Consider the following 23,309-nt stretch of genomic DNA (forward strand, 5'->3'; position numbering starts at 1 on the left):
GCATTTCCAAATGGGTGGATGTGTCTGACGTATGCAAGGGTGTGTTTGTGCGCGTGGAAGGGAGATGGAGGGAGCAGGAGAGGGAGAGCATGCTGGGTAGGAGGTCAGCTCCATGGTGCATTCCTTCACACCCCATCAGCATCTGGATGAGAGGAGGAGGAGGAGGGGAGGATAGAAAGGATTGAAGGAGGGAAGGGTGTCTCAAGGGGGTTGGGGAGGAGTTTTTTCTACCTCTCTCTCTCTCTCTCTCCATCTCTCCCCCTCTTTCTTTACGTCTCACCCTACCTCTCCCCTCCCTCGGAGGAAAAAGATGGGAGGGGAGATGTTGGGGGGGGGGGGGGTGTCTGCCACGAGTTTAGCCCCTCGCCCACTTCATTAAATGCACAGGGTTGCCTTGGCAACGGGAATGCCGCCATGGCAACACATATAGTTTAAGGCAGGTGCCGCCGCACTGTGAAGCCATTTGTTGAGAGAGAGAGAGCGAGAGAGAGAGAGAGAGAGCGCAGGGACGGGAAGAGAGACAGAAAGAAGGAGTGAGGAAAGGGAGAGAGAGAGAGCGGGGGGGGGGGGGGGGTTGGGGTGGTAGGGAAAACAGACAGGCTGTTAGCGCACGAAAAATATGTTATCGCCGTGGCAACGCAATGTGGCAACTCTCCATGGCAACAGCAGGTGGCTCAGGGCTGAAATTTGCGTTCGCTGCTTTTGCTTTTTCGTATTGCCGTGTGTGTGTGTGTGTGCGTGCATGTACTGTAAGTGTGTGTGGTGCGTGCATCCGTGCATGCTTTTATGTGTGAGTGTGAGAGTGTGTGTGTGCATGTGTGTGTGTCCATCTTTCCCCTGCATCTGCTGAGGTGAGAGCCACATCACAAGTGCAGACGTCCAAATCCTCTCATTCAGCAGCTTAGCCGAACATAAAACAGGACTCATTACAAAGGATACGCTCCTGATGAGTGGGAACGAGTGGGTTGCTTTTCCAGAGTTCACAGCGTCCCCAGGTGTTTTCTGTCTGTGTGCGTGTGCGTGTGTGCGTGTGTGTGCGTGTGTTTGTGTGTGTGTGTGTGTGTGTGTGTGTGTGTGTGTGTGTGTACATATGACCGAGACTCCATGTTGTCCGACACACAATAACTGTGTTTGAGAACAGCCTGTCGAGCTACAGAGAGAAAGAGGAAGGAGCAGTCAGACGTGTTGTCTAATGGGGAGCTAAAGACCACTCAACCTGGAAAGGCTCCTCTAGCCTCCCTCCTCTCTCTCTCTCTCTCTCTCTCTCTCTCTATCTCTATCTTCTTTTTCTCTGTTTCCCTATCCCTCCATCTTTCCCCTTCCTGTCTTAAAATTATGGATTCACCAGCAGTATCTATTGTCGTCTTGCGTTTGCGTATGTGTGAGTGAAGATGTCTCCGTCTATGTGAGAAATGCCGTCATTACCTCCCTCATTAGTGGTGCAATGATCACCTAAACTGAGTCCCCGGCTTTGTGTGTTCCTCTGTGTGTGCGTGCGTGCGTGCGTGTGTGTGTGTGTGCAGCACGAGTGTAAGCGTGCGTTGTAACGTGTCACGCTGTACGCACATCTGTCTTAAACACGCCCGTGTGACACGAGCGTGTGTTAAATGTGTGTGTGCGTCGGCGGTGTGCGTCTTTTCCTTTCTTGTTGAATGTGTGTGAATGGACTAGTGGCGGGCGGTGGGGGTTTGTCATGAGAAATTACCCCCGTGGACTACAGCGGCGAGGCTGTAATTCTCCGAGGTAATCACAGGGAATAATGGCAACAGTGGGACACCCGGGAATCTAATCACTATAATCAGAAGCACTGGCTTATGGGCTCAAATTCCTGCCTTGCTATCTGCCTCGTGATGAAGCCTGCTGGGCTGCTTGGCTGCTGCAACATGATCAAATGGTTGACCAGTTTTGTCTTTCTTTCTCTCACCCCGTCCCCCCCCATCCCTTCTTCTTCTTCTGTCCTTTCTAGTCCTCCATTGTGGTCAGGGAGTCCCCTCTTCAGAAAGAACGGAGGAGTTCTCCTACAAGGTACCGCTTCACCTCCGCAAGTCTTGTACGCTATGTGTGTGTGTGTGTGTGTGTGTGTGATCTCCTGCTTCTTTCTCTCTTTCTTTCTCTTTCTCTCTTTCTCTCTGTCTCACCCCCCGTCCCCACCCCTCCCCTCCACCCTCCGCGGATATGCCAACTCCAATCATCTCACTTCCAAATCCCCCTTTTTTAGAAGCGCACCTTGAGAATACCGAGCGCTGAGTTCTGACACTTGGCTCGGCGCCAGAGGAGGAAAGCTTTTTCGACGGAGGCGTATTTGAAAGTAAAAAAGAAAAAAGTAAGTGATAGAGATGCAAGTGAGGGACGAAAAGAAAGAGAAAGAGAGAAGGAAAGGGAAGGAAATCTCAGCTTCAAATCAGAGGCTGGGGAGCAATCCCCTCGCCTCCTTCCCTCCTTCAACAGTCTCACTCTTTTACTCCTGTACACCTTCTTTTTCCCCCTGTATTTCCCATTATTCCTCTCGTCTCCTCCTCCTCACAGCCTCCACTCCTCCCTGGTGGCTGGACGGCAGTTTAAATGGACATTCAATCCCAATCAGGGAGCACTCCGGGAGCTCGCTGGGCTGCCGAGTCCTAAATGGAGGGGGAAATGGATACATTAGGCGTCTGCGGCGCGCCCTCCATCGCCGCTGATAATGGAGTAGTAATGGTCAAGGAGCCGAGGTTGGAAGAGAGTGTCTAAAAACCTAGACTCCCTCTAGACGTGTGTCTGAGCGTGATGCGTCCTTGCAGTTGGACAGGGGATGGACGGACGGATGGATGGATGGATAGACAGAGAGCGAGACAGTCAGGAAGGCCGACCCCGGAGCGCAGGAAACTTTTTAAATGTGTTTTTTGAAAGGAGAGAGGGTGCAGGATGGTCGGACGTGACACTCGGAGGCAGCAGCGAGGAAAGAGAGTTGTGACAGAAAGCCAGAGGCAAAGACACGGAAAAGGAGGCTGGGGGGTTGGGCTAAGGGGGGCCGGGGACTGCCAGAGTGAGTGAGTTCGGGGCTGTTATTGCCCTCCATTATTACTTCCAGCTCCCGTTCCCAGAGCTTTCAGAGCTGCAGCGCTCGGAGCTGAGGTGGGCTGAGATCTGCCCGTCCCCGTGGCCCCGGCAAGGACAGAGCCTGCAGCTGTGTCCTTAATCCAACCCGTCGCCCCCAAAGATCATCATTCAGTGGCTCTAAATTATAGAGGATCTGCTCTAAGTGTTCCTGTTTTATTCAAGTACTCTGGTCACCTGCTATCACTTAAGAAGAAACCCCCATTTCATTCATGTGGTAACTTTATTCATCTGTCAGCAGCAAAGAAAGGGTGTGTTTCCAAGTTCAGGGTGTTTCCAGCTGTTGAGTGTTTAATTGCATCATATCAGCAGATCACAAACATATATTGGCTTTATGATCTTTTGGATTTGCATCTGTTTACAAATGATGCAACTCACCAGAACATTAAACTCAGATGGCAGACGGGGGCAGGCTCACAGGGGTGGTGGTTAAGTTTTTTGAGGGCGCACTCACACTGTCCTTCCGCCCCGGGCCAAAACAGGTTTTGCGGGTAAAGCCTAGTGCGTTTGACCAGTGTGAGTGAAACCGCTTTGCGTCTAGCTGCGGCCAGCTGGCCGTCCACGGCCCGTTTGAGAGAGGTGGGCTTTTGTAGAGCGTGCGCACGTGTACGAGCACGAGGCCTACGGCGGCTCTGAGGTCATTTCCTGTGCGCCTGTTCGACATAGAAAAAAGAAGGAGGGACCATGCACGGACATTTAACGATAATGGCGGTGAAAGGTTCACGTTGGTGTGATGTGGAGGTGGAGTGTTTACTGCAGATTTGGTCGATGAAAAGATTCAAAAACAGTCGACAAGACGCACAAAAACTCCGAGGTCTACGGAAAGATCTGGAAACAAAGCCCGGCATCGCCATGACGTCATCAATGCGTGTGACGTGTTACGGCGTGATGACGTATAGGCAGCAAGAAGCGTTCTCCGAGGCCCAGGTAGTGTGAGTACAAACGGGCCTGGAGGGGGGGACAAGGACCCTAAAGCACGGGGCACGGGACGGAGGCACAGTGGGAGGGCGCCCTCAGATTCAATTTTCCTTTTTTCTGTTTCTTGCAGCTTCAGAAGTTGTCGCTATAATCAGACGTTAAAGCACGAGCTGCAATAATTTGTACTTAACATGCGTATTAAATTTCACGCCACTTCATGCGTTTCACAGGGAAATGTTGTTATTTTGGCAAGACTACATGGATTTGACAGTTATGTCCCTGTGCAGACCTTTAATGACTTAAACCTCTAAGGAACATAATAAAACATGATGTGTTGTTCTATCGAAAGGTAAAGTACAGAATCATAATAATAATAATAAGAAGAAGAATTACGTTATTAATCTATTTTTTCACTCTGTTATTATTTATGTTACACACACAGGCCCGAAACACACACATGCACAGACAGGACCTATATACATGCAATTAATGGAGAGATGTCAGAGCGAGGGGGCTGCCAGTGGACCGAACCCCCAACCGCCCGAGCAGTTAGGGGTTCGGTGCCTTGCTCAATAGCACCTCGGCAGTGCCCATTAGGTGAACTGGCACCTCTCCAAATATCTAGTTTCACCTCAAGAAGCTACAAATGTAAAATGCTGCTTACATGTAAATGCATTAGTAATAAAAATCCAGTATTATAAGATATGTTATCTGCTGCATATACAGTGGTTTTTATTAGTTATTTCTGTGATCATACTTTTGTATTATTATTATTATATGTATTTGTACTTAAGCAGTGGTGGAAGAATTATTCATATAAGGCTTTATTCATTTTTTTAAATTTTATTTTAATTTATTTTAATAATTAATTATTTATTTAATATTTATATTTATTTATATTTGAATATTTTAATATATTTATTTTATCTATTTATATATATGTGTGTGTGTGTGTGTGTGTGTGTGTGTGTGTGTGTGTGTGTGTGTGTGTGTGTGTGTGTGTGTGTGTGCCTGTGTGTGTGTGTGTGTGTGTGTGTGTGTGTGTGTGCGTGTGTGTGTGTGTATATACTCTATAAGTAAAAGTCCTGCATTCAAAACCTATTGTGTAATCAACCAAATTGAAATAACAGCATGTTATAAAGTAAAGTGTTCACACTTTTACAGTAATAATAAAGTGTGCACTATAGAGAATGGACCTTTTCAAAGTTTATTATTAACTTTTATCATCATAACATTATTATTGATACAAACAGCAGCTCAGTTAAACTCCTTGTATTGTGTTGGGAGGTTTGTTTGGACCCTACCGTAGAAGCATCTTCCTATCCTCTAAATGTATTTTACGTTATATTGTCAAATGTTAATCTGCGAAGCTGTGAGGTGGAATTAAGCACAAGTGCCTCACCTGTATTTAAATGCACTGCTTTCATTGCCTCTTTTATTTGTTATCATATTTTATTTTATTACATTTTATATGTCCCTTTCATTTACTACTTCTCTTTAATGGAGCCTCCCAGCAAAAGCATTTCACACGCTCGTACCCGTATAACCGGGTTGACAACAACTTGAAAGAAAGAAAGAAATTGACTTGAGGTGTAAATAAAAGCATCAGGTCCCGTTTACGCCCATGAGACGGGGCTGGGACGTGGGCCTGCAGGGCGCCGGTGCAGACGGCTGCAGAGGTTTAGGGTCCGACCACGCCATCGAAAACAACTTTTTTTCTTCTCCGTCGTTCTTTAAAAGTTTTCCGTCGTCACGTCCTCGGCTCAGGAAATATCTGCGTCCACACAAAACAAGTAAAACCTGCTAAAACCGCTTTAATACGCATGCCAGGCCTGGTGTGGCGCTGTAACTGCCACAGAAACAAACACCGCAGAGTTTCTTCCCCAATCCTCCTCCATCCTAGAGACACACGTGTCCCTGGTTCTGGTCTTAGTGGAGACTTTGGTGCTGTTCTGGACTCTGATGCACCCATCACTCTGCAGTTAGTGTCCTCACTGAGCAGAGGGGGCTGCTGGGAGCCCCTTCACTCTGCAGTTAGTGTCCTCACTGAGCAGAGGGGGCTGCTGGGAGCCCCTTCACTCTGCAGTTAGTGTCCTCACTGAGCAGAGGGTGCTGCTGGGAGCCCCTTCACTCTGCAGTTAGTGTCCTCACTGAGCAGAGGGTGCTGCTGGGAGCCCCTTCACTCTGCAGTTAGTGTCCTCACTGAGCAGAGGGTGCTGCTGGGAGCCCCTTCACTCTGCAGTTAGTGTCCTCACTGAGCAGAGGGTGCTGCTGGGAGCCCCTTCACTCTGCAGTTAGTGTCCTCACTGTGCAGAGGGGGCTGCTGGGAGCCCCATCACTCTGCAGTTAGTGTCCTCACTGAGCAGAGGGTGCTGCTGGGAGCCCCTTCACTCTGCAGTTAGTGTCCTCACTGATCAGAGGGGGCTGCTGGGAGCCCCTTCACTCTGCAGTTAGTGTCCTCACTGAGCAGAGGGGGCTGCTGGGAGCCCCTTCACTCTGCAGTTAGTGTCCTCACTGAGCAGAGGGTGCTGCTGGGAGCACTTCACTCTGCAGTTAGTGTCCTCACTGAGCAGAGGGGGCTGCTGGGAGCCCCTTCACTCTGCAGTTAGTGTCCTCACTGAGCAGAGGGGGCTGCTGGGAGCCCCTTCACTCTGCAGTTAGTGTCCTCACTGAGCAGAGGGGGCTGCTGGGAGCCCCTTCACTCTGCAGTTAGTGTCCTCACTGAGCAGAGGGGGCTGCTGGGAGCCCCTTCCTCGTCCCACAGCACTCACAGGCACCACTTTCTTGGTAGATATGAAAAGCTACTAGCGACCAATTTAGCTCCTTATTCAGAGCATCAGGGTAAAAGGGAGAAAACTGTGGTCGGCCCAATTCACTCGCTCAGAGTCCAGTTCAGTAAACAGTCCGTGTCTCTCTGCTCTCACGCAGCAGCACTGTTGTTGTTACGCAGTTGTGACACTGCGGGGGTTAGAGGTCGGAGGTGGGGCGATGACGGCATAGTTTAACAAAGTCTGCGGTTTCACCATCCAGACGACAACACCGTGGGGGGGCGTTTTCAAATCTTCCCACTCTGGGACCCGGTTTCCAAAGATACCGTTTTCAGGCTCCGATAACACCAGCTGCGTGTGGCTGGTCGGCCAAAATGATACTAGAGTTGTGCGGTTAGAGGAAAACGTGTCTACATGCGGCGGGCCTTAAATGAGAGTGTTGCGCAAGACATGCTGGAGACAAACGCTCGCGGCCTAGACAGGAGGTAAGTCTCCCACGACGAGCACACTGTGTCCAAACAGCAGGTGATGAGATTCATTTTTTGAACTTTGTTTAAAGAAATAGACTTGAAAATCATAGGAAACGCTCTAAAGTTCAACAGGTAAGAAGTTGAATCTAACCAGCAGTGATGCGGGAGCACAGTTGTCCTGCTGGTGAGCGTGCAGCCCGGTACGACCCATGGTTGTAGCTGGGATCATCACGGCTTATGAAGTCACTCTTTAATGAAGTGTTGCTTTCATTTTGTCTCCTTCTGTAATTCACGGCACATCAGTCAGCGTGCCTCTTAGACGCTCAGATAGACGAGCCAGTTAGCCGTCCAGGTAATCTGTCAGCCCACCAGCAATGCAGTCAGTCAGTCAGACAGACAGTCAGTCAGACAGACAGTCAGTCAGACAGTCAGTCAGACAGACAGACAGACAGTCAGTCAGAAAGTCAGTCAGTCAGACAGTCAGACAGTCAGTCAGTCAGTCAGTCAGACAGACAGACAGTCAGTCAGACAGACAGAAAGTCAGTCAGACAGACAGACAGTCAGTCAGACAGAAAGTCAGTCAGTCAGACGGAAAGTCAGTCTGTCAGACAGTCAGTCAGTCAGTCAGTCAGTCAGACGGAAAGTCAGTCTGTCAGACAGTCAGTCAGTCAGACAGACAGACAGTCAGTCAGTCAGTCAGTCAGTCAGTCAGTCAGACAGACAGTCAGTCAGTCAGTCAGACAGACAGACAGTCAGAAAGTCAGTCAGTCAGAAAGTCAGACAGACAGACAGTCAGTCAGTCAGACAGACAGTCAGAAAGTCAGACAGTCAGTCAGTCAGACAGACAGTCAGTCAGTCAGTCAGACAGACAGACAGACAGACAGACAGACAGTCAGACAGTCAGACAGACAGACAGTCAGAAAGTCAGACAGTCAGTCAGTCAGACAGACAGTCAGTCAGTCAGTCAGACAGACAGACAGACAGACAGACAGACAGTCAGACAGTCAGTCAGACAGACAGTCAGTCAGTCAGTCAGTCAGTCAGTCAGTCAGACAGACAGTCAGTCAGTCAGACAGTCAGTCAGACAGTCAGACAGACAGTCAGTCAGTCAGACAGTCAGTCAGTCAGTCAGTCAGTCAGTCAGTCAGACAGACAGTCAGTCAGTCAGACAGTCAGTCAGACAGTCAGACAGACAGTCAGTCAGTCAGTCAGTCAGTCAGTCAGTCAGACAGACAGTCAGTCAGTCAGACAGTCAGTCAGACAGTCAGACAGACAGTCAGTCAGACAGACAGACAGTCAGAAAGTCAGTCAGTCAGAAAGTCAGACAGACAGACAGTCAGTCAGTCAGACAGACAGACAGTCAGAAAGTCAGACAGTCAGTCAGTCAGACAGACAGTCAGTCAGTCAGTCAGACAGACAGACAGACAGACAGACAGACAGTCAGACAGTCAGTCAGACAGACAGTCAGTCAGTCAGTCAGTCAGTCAGTCAGTCAGACAGACAGTCAGTCAGTCAGACAGTCAGTCAGACAGACAGACAGACATTAGTGTGCGTCCTGCCCTCAGACTCTGTACTCAGTTTGACAAACATCAGCGGAGCAGGCAGACAGACAGGTGGGGGGTGTTTGACTGAGCGAGGGGCCACTTTCAAACAGTTGCGTCCTCCAGGTCTGCTGGGCGTGACCTTTGGACCTTTGGGCGGCGTGCGTGAGCTCAGCGGTGTTGTGTTTGTGTGTACCCGGTGCCTGTCTGCCTCGCTCCTCTGTCGGCCTACGGTCGGGGGCCGAGCGGAGCCTGCAGCCCGCGGGGGCCATGTGGAACTCATTTAACAGGAGAGCAGAGGAGGCTGAGTGTGTGTACGGCCCATGAGAGCGGAGAGGGGAGGGAGGCTGAGGGCTGTGCGCGCCCAGGAAAACAGGCGGGCAGCGAGACGGGCGGCAGGCGGAGACGTAGGAAGCAGACAGAAAGGCAGAGCAGCTGACCAGACATGGGAAAAGAGTCAGACGAGAGGGAATAGTCTCTCCAGGAAAAAGGCCGGAGGGTTGACAGACACCTCTTCTCTTCTGCGTTTACATTTGTCTCCCCCTCAGTGCGTCCTGCTTTTTGCTACCAAGCCGAGTGTGTTTTTTTTATTGTATTGCTTTGAGCTCGTGAAATGCGTTGCTCAATCGCAGTGAGCGAGGACAGAGCTTTGGGAGCTCCGCCTGCTCTTCCCCCACTTAAGTTTGTCACCTCGTCTCCTTAGCATATGTCCCGGGCTTTCTACCTGCAGGGACAGCGTGCATGCTCAGTCGGAGATATGAGTCACCGCCACACATAGAAATGACAGCGGGATCGATAAGAGAGGGAAAGAAACCAACGAGAGAGAGAGAGAGAGAGAGAGAGAGAGAGAGAGGCTGAATTTGAAAGACAAAGAGAAGGGTTTGCTGAGAAATTCAAACAGCAAAGCGAGGCGGTGGAGATACACAACACGCACATTAGGGGAGAGTTGACCGTGCTCGTGCAAGGAGGGAGGTGTGTGCGTGTGTGCGTGCGTGTGTGTGTGTGTATCTAGGGTAAACAGTGGTGGTCAGGAGTGTGTCGCTGAGCTATGAGAGGCCATGTCAAACAGAGCTTGGTATTTCCTTCCCCCCTTTTCTCTCTCTCTCTCTCTCTCTCTCTCCCTCTCTCTCTTCTCGCTAACACTTTCTCTGCTGATGCATGATCTACCACTCTGTGGCATGTGGAAGGGGAGCCGTTGCTATGGCAACCCAAAGCCTGACTGGAGCGAGGTGGGGAAGGAGGGGCGGAGTGCACATCAAGCCGGGGAGACCTAATGCACTGCCCACACACACACACACACACACACACACACACACACACACACACACATGCAGCGAGTGATCAAGATTACAAAAGAGACTCTGTGCAGGGACCTACTTATAAGGTTATGGAGAGCAGAGCAGCAGATATCAGGGGCAGAGCCTCGCTAACTGGAGTCAATAAGATTACTGTGGACACAGCCGGCCAGGGAAGGGCTACAGAAACACACCAGCAACGGCAAACGACAAAGCAATCCCTCATAAGTCACGCGCGTGTTACGACGCGGACCAAATAAACGTTGCGGGGATGGTTTTCTGGGGGGGCCTCGCCATGAAAACTTGATTTAATGAGCTTGTGGGGTGAATTACATCTCCCTTCATAATATCAATCATGCATTTACTGAGATTTATTTAAAAAGAAAAGAAAAAAGCTACGTATGTTGACGCTATGGTGAAGCGTTTTGAGCGTTTGCACCTAAACAACTGCTTCTGTGGCAGACCAGAGAGTAGCAGGTCATCATTTGCAAAATGCAAACTGACCCTAGATATGAAAATGACAGCTGTTTTAGTGAACTGGGGTGGCTGTGGGGAGCAGCCAGCCCTGAGTAATAAGAGCTTTTGGCTCCGATGTACACGCGCCCGTCTCGTCTTCTCCTCCTCGCTCGTCTGCAACACAGACAATAAAGATATAGATATGGATTTACAGCTGTTGCAGGGCTGAAAGCGCGCACACAGAGCTCTCCTCTGGTCTTTAACAGTCCATTCGATGTTTGTGAAAAGGGTCACGTCGTAGGAAGGCAGAGTCCGAGACTTTGACCTTGATGGAAAACCTGGAGCTGCACAAGAAACAAACTATTATTTGGTGGTGCTTAATGTTTGTTTTGAATACCAAAGTGTTTTTATACGGAGACATTGTTGCTCCTGAACCAGAAAATGGGCCCTGAAATACCCTTGGACGCACTGGAGCCGTAAATCTTGATGGCATCACAAGTTTAATTCTTAAATTCTCCTTTTTTTTACACATAGACTTCCATGAAAACATATTCTGAAATTGTTCAACGTTTTGGGAAAGACACTTATTATTCAGTGGCTCGCTGAGATTGAGCCTGTTCATTTCAGCTTAGACTAAAAGAGCGCCTCTATTTTCCCCAGCTCGATAACCTCCTCGTTTGAAACATTAAGGAGAACTTTATAAGGGCTTTTCTCATGGTCTAATGTTCAGTGTATGTTTCCCTGGGTCAGTATGTTGAAATCATCCACTGACAACATAGCCATAACCTTATACTCCTTTAAACCCAAAAAACAAGGCAGCTTTTTACCATTCAAACTGCATTGAAAGGTCCATCTCCCGTCATCTTTTGGCTATTTGATCTGCAAATATAGCCCTCGACAATCTCTTACAAAACTCCGCACAAGGCTAGACTAGGCCCTTGGGAACATAGATCCTTGGGAGCATAGACAGCCTGTCTACCTACCTGCTACTAGCACATAATATCTTGTTTATTTAATCCATACAAAAACCAAATTTGAAATAATGACCCCCTATTTCCAGTCTTTATCCTAGGCTAAGCTAACAGGCTGCTAGCTTTAGCTTCACATTAAAGCGTAATTCCGGTGTAAAATCGTCCCAGGGTCTTTTTCGGCAAATTCGGTCATAAAATAAGCCATCGAGACCATTTTTTTCCGTGTATGAACGAGTAACGGAGAAATCCGAGAGTCGCTACAACAACTGTTAGCTAACACTGATTAGCTCGGGGCAACATAACCGCATAAAAACAGCTTTCTTAACCCCTAATGCTGCTCATGATAACAGCAAACCTCTGCAGCAGCATGAGAAGAGTCCCTACACATTAACCGAAGCACCAACAACGTAGTTAGTGAACACGGAGTTTATTAAAAGAGTGTTTAAAAGACTTACCAACTGGCCCCTGTACCAGCTCCTCTCATAGTAAAGTCCATTACAGTGGATTACCAAAGTCAATCCCAAAGGAAGGAGCCCATTGCTGCTTTGTTGTGTGTGTAGGGACTCTTCTCATGCTGCTGCAGAGGTTTGCTGTTATTTTCAGCAGCATTAGTGGTTAAAAAAGACGTTTGAATGCCTGCACCGTGCTGCCCCGAGCTAATCACTGTTAGCCACGTCCGACTGTTATCGACAGTACCCGATTTCTCCATTATTCGTTAAAAAAATGGCTGGATGACTTATTTGATGACCGAATGTGCCGAAAAAAAAAGACCCTTGGATGACTTTACACCGGAATTACGCTTTAAGCAACAACACATGAGGAAGGCATCGACCCTCTCGTCCAAACCCATGAGTCGGGACTAGTTGTGAGACGCAGATTTATTAAAAATCCAAACCTGAAATGTCTCTACAGTATGCAGACGCATTGACAGCGACTACAGCTTTAAGTCTACCAACTGTCAGATTGGATTAGGAGCAGTGGCAAAACATGATCTGCAGGTCTCCCCACAGATTTTCAAATGGCTTCAAGTCCAGGCTTTGGGTGGGCCACGCAAGGACATTCAGGGATTTGCTCCAAAGCCAGTCCATTATCCTGGATGTGTGCTTCAGGGGTGTTGTGCTGCTGGAAGGTGAATCTTTGCCCCACTCGATGTTGGTTTCCACGAGGCCCTGTGTGTGTTTGGCTCCGCTCGGATGGAGGAGCCACCGTCGCGCTGTAGTGTAGCGGCACCAGGTGATGAGCAGCAGCTGGGTGTTGCCAGTCGAAATGTTTGGCTTTCAGACCAGAGAATTCAATTTTTGTCTCATTAGACGAGAGAAAGCGCTATTTGGTGAACTCCAGGTGGGTTGCCATATGCCTGTTTATTCAGTAGAGCAAAATGGCACTTAATGGAGTGCTGTAGCGTTGTCCTTCTGGTAGATTCTCCAGTTTTCTCCACAATTTATTAGCACACCCATTTCCCCTTCTTCTCCCTCCCTGACCACTGGTTACATGATTCCTGAAAACGTGTTGCTGGTTACAAACCTTTTCTGCTTAACGATGAAACCCACTGTGCTCCTGGGCTCCTTTGACTGCTCCGGCAATTTTTCTGAACGCTTTCCCAAATCTCTCGACACGCCGCCATCTTGGAGGTCTACCGAGTATTCCTTTCATTTTTTACTCCGACATTCACAGTGAACTGTACGACTGATTAGTAGCATTTCTACTTCATCTTGAATTCACCTTCAAGTCGAAGCGTCACTGGAAATAATGTGTCTAAGTAGAGCTAGAACAATTATTTGACATTAAATTAAAAGCGGGTTGTCGTGATTAGTTCTGGACAGTCTCTCTCTCCTTTTTAATCGTTGTTGTTGTCTCCCTCTGTCGGTGTTTTCTGTATGTGCTTTCTTTCTGTTTCTCTGGTATGAGTTTGTTTTTCCTGGCAGGTGATCCTTGTTAGCACTGATCACCTGCCTCTCTGTATATTAACCCGGTACTGAGCCTCACTCTGTGCCGGATCATACCCTCTACATACCCTGATGTCTCCCTGTGTACCTGTTCCTCTTGTGTCCATTCCTCGTGTCAGTTTGTATCTAGTTCTTGGTGTTTTCCCTTTGCGTTACTGCACCTTTTGTAAATTCATTCATTCATTCATTCATCTTCAACCGCTTATCCCGGGGTCGGGGTCGCGGGGGTGCTGGAGCCGATCTCAGCTGACATTGGGCGTGAGGCGGGGTCCACCCTGGACAGGACGCCAGTCTATCGCAGGACACATAGAGACGAACAGAGACAGACAACCATTCACACCTACGGGTGATTTGGAGTCATCAATGAACCCAACACCTGCACGTCTTTGGACTGTGGGAGGAAACCGGAGAACCCGGAGAAAACCCACGCAGACACGGGGACAACATGCAAACTCCACACAGAAGGGCCCAGGGCGGGATGCGAATCTGTAACCTTCTTGCTGTGAGGCGACAGTGCTAACCACTACACCACCGTGTAAGATTATTAAATTTGTTAATACCGTCTCCTGAGTTCCGTGTCTGCATTTGGGTCCCCTCCTCCGCGTATTCTCCGTCATCCCACATGACACCGGCAACTATTTTAATAATTGATTAACCGTTAATGGCAAAAACGGCCAAAACTTCCTGCTCCTCAGTGTTATTGAGCTACATTTTGGGGGTTTGGGAAGAAAACGACCAATTTGGATGAGTCAGCTTGGATTTTTGAACATTTTGCTGGGGACTTTTTTAACCATCAATTGAGAAAAGAGGGCGATACGGTGGTGGTTAGCACTGTCGCCTCACAGCGAGAGGATTCCTGGTTGGAAACCTCGGCTGGGGCCTTTCTGTTAGGAGTTTGCATGTTGTCCCCGTGTCTGCGTGGGTTTTCTCCGGGTTCTCCGGTTTCCTCCCACAGTCCAAAGACGTGCAGGTGTTCGGTTCATTGATGACTCCAAATCACCCGTAGGTGTGAATGGTTGTCTGTCTCTGTTCGTCTCTATGTGCCCTGTGATAGACTGGCGTCACGCGTCACGCCCAATGTCAGCTGGGATCGGCTCCAGCCCCCCGCGACCCCGATAGGGACAAGCGGTTGAAGATGAATGAATGAATGAATTCAGAAAAGAATCAACAGATTAAGAGTAGAAAAAAAATATCTGCAATCATTCTTAAATACTTGGGACGGGATGGAGTCAGGACAGGCACGGAAGCTAAGCAATGTACTGCTGTGGACTTCAGTTATACCAGTTTAAATGTTTTCTATATTTAGGATATTCAAACAGCCCTGTTTACATTTACATTGTCATTTTACCTCGCAGAACATGTGAGTTACTGGTCGTTGCCTCGATCTACTGTAGGTAATATGCTGACTATGGAAAAGAACTTCACTATCCTAAAACTGTCCTATAAGTTCTAATAGTTGCATAAAATGTTCTTAAAACCTTGTTTGCTTTGTGAGCTTGGAGTACTGTATGTGTAAAACGAGTGTTAACTAAGACAAATGCATCATTATTGACATTATAAAATGTCCGGTATCCCCCTTTAACCTTACAGCCGCCTGCTGTTCGGCCCACAGCGTCAGACAGGCTGGATTTAGCCGTGCCCAGCGGTCGTTGGTAATTGAATGATTCGCTGCGGCCTTAACTCATTTATGACGCTTTCCCGCTCAATTTAACCTTGCCTTGCTCATCAATATTGCCCTGTTGGCCTCCTCAGATGGTCAGTGAATGCTCATCGAGCTGTTCCCGGGTCTTATCGAGGTCCGATGAGGTTTTGGAGCAGCTTCCTCTGTGTTTCCTCCCTACTTTGAAACTGATTTGTGTGTTGCATGTGGCTTACGTGCACGGGTCCGTGTGAACAAGTTCTTATGTCTGCTGCTCTTTCTCTTTTAGTTCCTCGTGGTGTGATCCAAAATGGCGCCCGTGTAAGGAGCCAGGCACTCTTTCCTGTGATTAGACCCCTACCTGTAAGCCCTGTGGGGAGCAGAACCTCTGCCATAAGGTGGGTAAACTTTGCTCCTGTCGCTCCTTAAAGGTCCCGGAAGATACACATTTTCTTCTTACTTTTATTTTTTGTTTCTACTAGAACATGTTTACATGCTTTTTAGCGCCTGTCTCTTTAAGACCCCCTCCCAATAAAGCCTAGACTGCCCTGATTGGTCAGCGTTTCCTGGCACATTTGCACCCTCTGCGCCTCTGCACTGTCATTTCAGTCGGGGGCTTTTACGGCACTGTAGCGACACTTTCTATCTATATACTGTGTAGTATAGTTGTGACATCACAACCGTGCGGAAGTCCTGACGGCCTGTTTAAAGACAAAGTTTCTGAATACGGGCTCTGTGCGTTTCTCTGTGGGTTGAGCTTTCGCAGAATTTATATAGCACCTCGATCTGCTACCTCAAAAAAACAGACATGGAGATCTCACTTCTTACAATACGGGGCCTTTAATATTATATAATGTCAGTCAGAGTGTTCCCTGCACAAACACATTCCCTCACAGACACACCGTGCACAGACACACCCACGGGCACACATACAGTAGCCTTCAAACAAACACGAAAGGGACACACACACAAAACAGACCTCGCACCGAAATTTTCCACTCGTAGTTTACATAATTACATCTTTATTGTGTCCAAAAGTCAGAGGCATTCACACGCTCCCTGCTGTTCAAAACATTTTATCCAGGTGTGTTTATATAACGGTCTCACACACACACACACACACACACACACACACACACACACACACACACACACACACACACAAACAGGTTTATTAGAGGGAGAGGCTTCATGATTCAAAGAACATTCGGAGCATGCATGGACATGCACATCCATCATAAGAGCATAAGAGTATGATGGCCTGCACCGCATAATGAATTAAACATACCCAAAGTCTCACTAAAGGTATGCAGTGAATATTTGATCACTGCGAGGGGTGCATGTTTTTCTTATAAGATATTAATATGCTAACCCTCTCATTCTGAGGGGAGAAAATGTCCGGGGGACAGAGCACGCTGCCGAGGCTCCTTTTGATTTATTGGTTGTCAGAGTACACCCCTGTCCTTTAATGTCTTACAGGGAAAAGTGTCTTCTGACTAATAGAGCAAAAATATGTGTTGCAATATGTCGTAGAAGCTGATGTATAGTGGACAGCGGTTAAACAGCCTCACTGCAAAGTCTCCATTCTCGTTCTGACTTTAAAGCCCGCAAGGTCCTTTATCTGCTGAGCGAGTTCCAGGACCGCAGGGAGGGGAGCGCTGCTCAAAACGCACTGTGTCATTTGAAAAATGCAAAGGTGGCAATCTGAAAATGAGTCTGCTCGTTTCTAAAAAAAGGAACGGCTGACGCTTTTTTTGGAGATACAAGGTTTTAATCTGACCTGAGAAATCTGCACATTAGGCCCGAGGGGGCTATCTGAGCGTGATAGATTATCACGTGAATTCTTTTTGCCTCGCAGCCAAATGCAGAGCGAAACTGGAGCGGCTTCAGTGGAGTGAAGCGCACGCAGGCAGGCAGGCCACCTGGCTGGCAGCGTGACAGCAGGAGTAACAATATTCTCTCACTGTGTCCTTGCTTCATACAGATCATCCCTGGGAGATTATCTAAGCCGGGGACAAGACAGCCCGTCCCGCTACTCTCCCCCGCTCTGCAGCGAGGACCTCCAGGACGACCACACTTACAGCACCGCCAAATCCCCCAGCAGGCTGTGCTCCTCCCAGGCCAGCACCCCTTCCTCCCCCCGGGACGACGACGACGACATCATCGCCGTGGAGATCCAATCGGACGTGAAACCCGAGCCCCGGGAGATCCCGCTGGATTCTCACATCACCACTGCCGCCGCGACCTACATTTCCCAGCAGCCCCTACGCGGACAGAGACGTAGTTCGGGGCCGGGAGCCGGGACTCTGGCAGGGAGCAGTTTGCCCTGGACCAAAAACCGAGCGAGAGGCATAAGCGACACGCTGCCGCTGAAGAAGCGGCGCGCGGCGGCGGTGGAGAAGCCGCCGGAGAGCGACGACGAGGAGATGAAGGAGGCGGCGGGGTCGCTGCTCCACCTGGCGGGCGTCAGAGCCTGCCTGAACAACATCACAAACCGCACCGCCAAGGGCCAGAAGGAGCAGAAAGAGGCCCTGAGAAACTAAGGCACACACATAGAACAAGTACATAGTCATGCAAACACACACGGACGCTTTAGAGCTCAAAGCACGCACACACACATTAACACACACACACACACACACACACACACACACACACGTACAATACACAAATAGGTCAACAGGTAACGTTACTACAGCATTAGTCTCATCGGACACTTCTCATCTCCCTCTATCTATCTGCAGGGCATTAGGTGAATCCTACTTATTTGTGGCAATATCAAAAATCTATGTTTTCCTACATGTTCAGCAACACTAACATCAATGGGTATTTCTCATGTGTCTCTGTTGTTTTTGTTGTTTAAAAGGGGATGAAAGCCATAACAAAAAGCATGTTTCGTCACCAATTTGGTTAAAGTCGAGTAACGACAGAACTGAATCACACTGAGGAGCGTGCGGTGCGTAGACACGGAAGATGGCTGTTTGTCTTACCTGTTTGTTTCCATGTGAATCTGTAGCAATCTCGCGGCGACGCCGGCAAAGAGGGCGGAGCCTATCAAACCACACTTAGAGCTCGCCCCGGACGCTCGCCAGCATCCCTCTCCTACATCCACGAGCACAAATGTGAGACTGTGCCAAAGATAAGCGACCAGGTTGCTTCATGTAGCCGATAACGAAAAAAAAAAAAAGAAAGAAGGCGTAGTAGTGAAGAAGAGCGAGGGGAGAGAACGACCTAAAGCATCAGAATAATTGTAAAACCCAATGTGATATATATTCATGCACTTAAGATTATTTAACACCACTTATAACAGAAGCATCATGGGTAAAGACATGGTTTATTTCAAGAGCACTCATAGTATTTAAGAATAGATATTTTAAAATAAAAAAAAAGGTCATGTTTATCACCATAGAGATGGATAGCGTGCCGGGTCTGAGGCAATATCTCCTTCATTTCGTTGTTGTTGTTGCATAATGTAAACTCCCCCCCCAAGTACTTCTGTCCATAGACGTAGACGCCTGGTAGAGACGCCGTAGCTACCCAGTAGCTACCACACCTTCCTCTCCATTTGACGACGTCGTCAAAGAACTATATACATGAAACTGTGGGTTTGGATTTCCGTTTGTGTCTGTTTACCCTCACTCTACCCTCATAAAGATATAAGCAATTTGTCCCGCGCGGGCAACTCTGTAAAAAGGTTAGAAAATATTTTATTTTTTTCCTTTCTTAATTGAAGCAATTTGACCTGCAGGACTTTTCTCAGTTATATTGCATGGGTGCTTGTAAATAAGATACAAAGCAAATCTTTTTTATTCAAAGATCATGTAAGATAAACGATGTATTTAGCATGAAGCATGACTTATTTTCATATAAACCTTGATCCTAGAGGAGCGAAAAAAAGTTTTGCCGCCAATTCTTATACCCGTGGTTATATTGGATTCTTCCGTTTCGTTTCGTTTCGTTTTGTTTCTTTGAATCTTTTTGTTTCCTTTTCTGGGCGGGCTTTTTCAAAGACACGTCTTCAGGGAGGAGCGCGGGAGATCACTCTACACTTAGAGGCCCGAGGGCGCCACCTCTGGGCTTCGGGTTCAGGCTACGTAGGTCAGCTGGATCACCTCTTAGGGGGTGGGCGTCCGTCTTTCTTCTGCCTGTACAGTGATATTTTTTTTTTTCGGTGTTCAATGTTAACCCCGCTGTGTTACTTCAGAACACATCTGTAGAGTGTGTGAGTTTGTGTGCCCAGGAACACACACCCTTTAACATTGTGCCTGCCTGCCCTCAGTACCTCTGTCTGTCTCTGACACGTTCGGACAGAAAACGTCACTTGTCTTTATTTATAACAGTATTGGTTGTTTGTTTTTTTTCCCCTCCCCTGTATGTAAATGTACATGTGTCCTTATTTTCGGCGTCATCGGCATCGTTCAGTGTAAATGTACGGATCGGACGGGCATGGGGGAACTTTATAGGTGTCCTGAAAGAACCTCACATCTCCAAATAGGCGACTTTGAAGTGGGATTGAAAAGAAAGAGGCATTTAGGAGGCGGCGTAAATACGGAAGCCCTGAGAGGACACTTTTACTTTTCCTGGTGATCTATTTTCTAAGTCTGATTAAGATTTGTCTATGACTTAAGAACAGGTAAGAAAAAAAAAGAGGTTTTGCAGACACGGTGAAGTGGTGGTTAGCACTGTCGCCTCACAGCGAGAGGGTTTCAGGTTCAAATCCCTGCTGGGGCCCTTCTGTGCAGACATGTTGTCCCCGTGTCTGCGTGGGTTTTCTCCGGGTTCTCCGGTTTCCTCCCACAGTCCAAAGACGTGCAGGTGTTGGGTTCATTGATGACTCTAAATCACCCGTAGGTGTGAATGGTTGTCTGTCTCTGTTCGTCTCTATGTGTCCTGTGATAGACTGGCGTCCTGTCCAGGGTGGACCCCGCCTCACGCCCAATCCGCTCCAGCCTCCAGCCCCCCCACGACCCCGACGAGCGGTTGAAGACGAATGAATGAATTAATTTAATTTTTTTTAATTAGAAAAAGGATTTTGATGTAAATTCTTATTTCACCTGGATTTACGGACGAAAACCGAATTTGAAAAATGACCCTGGCTAAACTCCCCCCCCGCCTGCTCTTAAGTTCTTAAGTCACAAACTTAGGAGAGAGACAACAATTCAGATCAGACTTAGAAAAAATATCACCAGGAAAAACAAAAATCTCCCTAGCCTCTCAGGACTTCCATACGTAAATGACAAATAAAGGTTGTTTTGATTTACATACAGTATTGTTAACCCTTTGATTAAAGGACTTACTCACCGTTGTGGATGTCAAGCTTGCGGACATTTTTAATCTCAAGAGCCCAATCCTGAGAAAAAAGGGTTCTTTAATACATTTTGCCACTCTACAAAGTTTACGTGTGTCTCACGAACACACTGACTTGATTAAAATCCACTAGGGCAGCGGCGAGCTTTGACATTTTTGCATCAGAAGTGATATAAAAACTGCACTGCCATTGTGCGGCATGCTTTTACTGAAACAAGAAGGCGTAAAAGTATTAATCCCCCCCAACACACACACACACACACACCTGCAGAGAAAAAGCAGCTTTGCAGGAGAAACCATGGGCTGGGTTTGGTTGTAGCAGGAGTCAGACAAGGTTTTCGTTTAAGCCCAATGGACGTTGAGTGATCGTCAGCGAGCCAAGCAGGCAAACAAACGCATGTCCCATCCACCGGTACACTCTTTTGCCACCTGTAGCATGCATCACTGGCTTCGCATTTTGTATGGTATCCATGCCGACGTATTAAAAAAGGCTAAAAGGAGACACTGTCAGTTGTCTTGTCGTGTGCCATCCGTCTCTCGTCTGATATCTGTCCGAGTGCCCCCCCGGCCCAGGTCAAGCACTCTGCTGCAAACGCAGCAACAATCCACCGTTGCGGTGACGATAACGTGTCAAGAGGCACGTCGAGGGGAGCGTGTGCTGCTTTGGCGTTCGCCTTTTTTATCCTCTGACTCACTCGATGACACGCAGGAAAGATGAACTCCTGACCCAAGAGTCCTGGAAAAGAACAGAGCAACACCTAAAACATACCTCGGACGTGAAACGAATTATCCTTCACTGCCTGAAAAAGCCCCTAAAACAAGTGTTTGTTTCAAACCTGCCAAAAATACGATGAAACGCTCTAAAAGATACAGTTGCCATTTTTTTATTTCTGGATGATTTTAATGCATATTTTTAATTTTCTGTATCGTTTTCTCCCTGACAATAGGATCTACAATACTGCCATTGTTTTTCTTGGTGACTGTCTGAGCTGGATATTGGAAAGCCATAGGTTAGAGATGTCAAAATGCAAAACTGTTATTGATCGGTGAGACGTGATGCGGAGTGCACCCGGGTGTTGTTTTGTTTTTGTTTTTCTTTCAGTAAATGTTCCAATTCTCTCCTTATTGTGCAATCATATTGCCAAAGAATGATTTCCAAGACCTATTTCATCACTACATGTAAATATCAACGTTGTCCAATACCGTGGCAAAAAATATATAAATGTTGTTTTATTTTGTTTTCCATTTTCTGAAAAACTGCAATGATGTTTATGTGATGTATTGTCTTCCAGTTGGTTGCAATAATAAAAAAAAATACAAGTTGCAGAGGATTAGTTTGGCTGTTCCTTTTGACCGACGGGGATCAAACATGGACACCGTAACCATAGAGACCATTACGAGGTTTACCAATGAAACAGCGGTGCAGGTCAAATGTGCAAGCAGCTTATTATGGCCTACGTTTAAGTTCGTTGTTAGACGGAGAAAAAAACAACAGCAGGGCGACACGGTTGTGTGGTGGTTAGCACTGTTGCCTCACAGCGAGAGGGTTCCTGGTTGAATCCCGGCTGGGGCCCTTCTGTGTGGAGTTTGCATGTTGTCCCCGTGTCTGCGTGGGTTTTCTCCGGGTTCTCCGGTTTCCTCCCACAGTCCAAAGACGTGCAGGTGTTCGGTTCATTGATGACTCTAAATCACCCGTAGGTGTGAATGGTTGTGTGTCTCTGTTCGTCTCTATGTGTCCTGTGATAGACTGGCGTCCTGTCCAAGGTGGACCCCGCCCAGCGCCCGATGTCAGCTGGGATCGTCTCCAGCCCCCCGCGACCCCGACAGGGACAAGAGGCTGAAGATGAATGAATGAATGTTCGGCTGCGACATCTAGTGGCCGCAGGAATTATCGCAGGAGCAAAAGAGGAAGTGAGATGACGTGAGATGACGTGCCAAAGTCTACGTTGGGAGGAGGCCGGAGTGTGTGATGGGTCGAACAAACACACTTTCACCCTGGAAAGATCAGTTTGTGTCCCAGGCGAAAACTGAAAGACAAGCGACTTTTTTTTTTTTAATCTAACCAAGTTACCGCCGTTACTAGTTTTAGGCCATTACATGATCCTGTCCTAACCCTAACCGAGTAGTTCTGCTTCACAACGTTAACCACGAATTTAAAACGGTTAAAAACAGGCGTGTACCTATGTTCCCTGGGTCCCTGGCCTTTCCCAAAAAGGGTCCTATGATCCCCAGGTGGTTATTTTTTCCAGAATCAGCACAAAATTCCACGGCAAATAGGCCCTCCGTAGACCTTTACACTCCCCCCTAACCCTGACCCCTGACCCTTACACTCCCCCCTAACCCTGACCCTAACCATTACACTCCCCCCTAACCCTGACCCCTAACCCTTACACTACCCCCTAACCCTGACCCCTAACCCTTACACTACCCCCTAACCCTGACCCCTAACCCTTACACTACCCCCTAACCCTGACCCCTAACCCTTACACTACCCCCTAACCCTGACCCTAAACCTGACCCCTAACCCTTACACTACCCCCTAACCCTGACCCCTAACCCTTACACTACCCCCTAACCCTGACCCCTAACCCTTACACTACCCCCTAACCCTGACCCTAAACCTGACCCCTAACCCTTACACTACCCCCCAACCCTGACCCTGACCCTAACCGTAACCCCTAACCCTTACACTCCCCCCTAACCCTGACCCTAACCCTGACCCCTAACCCTTACACTACCCCCCAACCCTGACCCTAACCCTAACCGTAACCCCTAACCCTGACCCTAACCGTAACCCCTAACCCTTACACTCCCCCCTAACCCTGACCCTAACCGTAACCCCTAACCCTGACCCTAACCATAACCCCTAACCCTGACCCTAACCGTAACCCCTAACCCTGACCCT

General features: G+C 48.1%; 1 protein-coding gene across 2 annotated transcripts in view; it reads left to right on the forward strand.

The window, feature by feature from the left end:
* LOC310961786 (forkhead box protein N3-like) overlaps positions 1 to 22,073 on the forward strand; it is a 75,102-nt gene extending 53,029 nt beyond the window's left edge. Inside the window, exons 4-7 of one of the 2 annotated variants that reach the window (XR_014593639.1) lie at positions 1,967 to 2,025; positions 15,387 to 15,495; positions 17,082 to 19,800; positions 21,950 to 22,073. Coding sequence is in view for 1 of the 2 variants with exons in the window: in XM_083934016.1 (XP_083790142.1) it covers positions 1,967 to 2,025; positions 15,387 to 15,495; positions 17,082 to 17,640 (727 nt within the window). In the remaining variant the exon portion in view is untranslated. Of the gene's footprint in view, positions 1 to 1,966; positions 2,026 to 15,386; positions 15,496 to 17,081; positions 21,731 to 21,949 lie in introns of those variants that run through there. The other variant, XM_083934016.1, reaches the window with a different exon arrangement.
* Positions 22,074 to 23,309: the final 1,236 nt, after the last annotated feature.

Source organism: Echiichthys vipera, assembly GCF_963691815.1.
Source record: "Echiichthys vipera genome assembly, chromosome: 19".
Taxonomy (NCBI): domain Eukaryota; kingdom Metazoa; phylum Chordata; class Actinopteri; order Perciformes; family Trachinidae; genus Echiichthys; species Echiichthys vipera.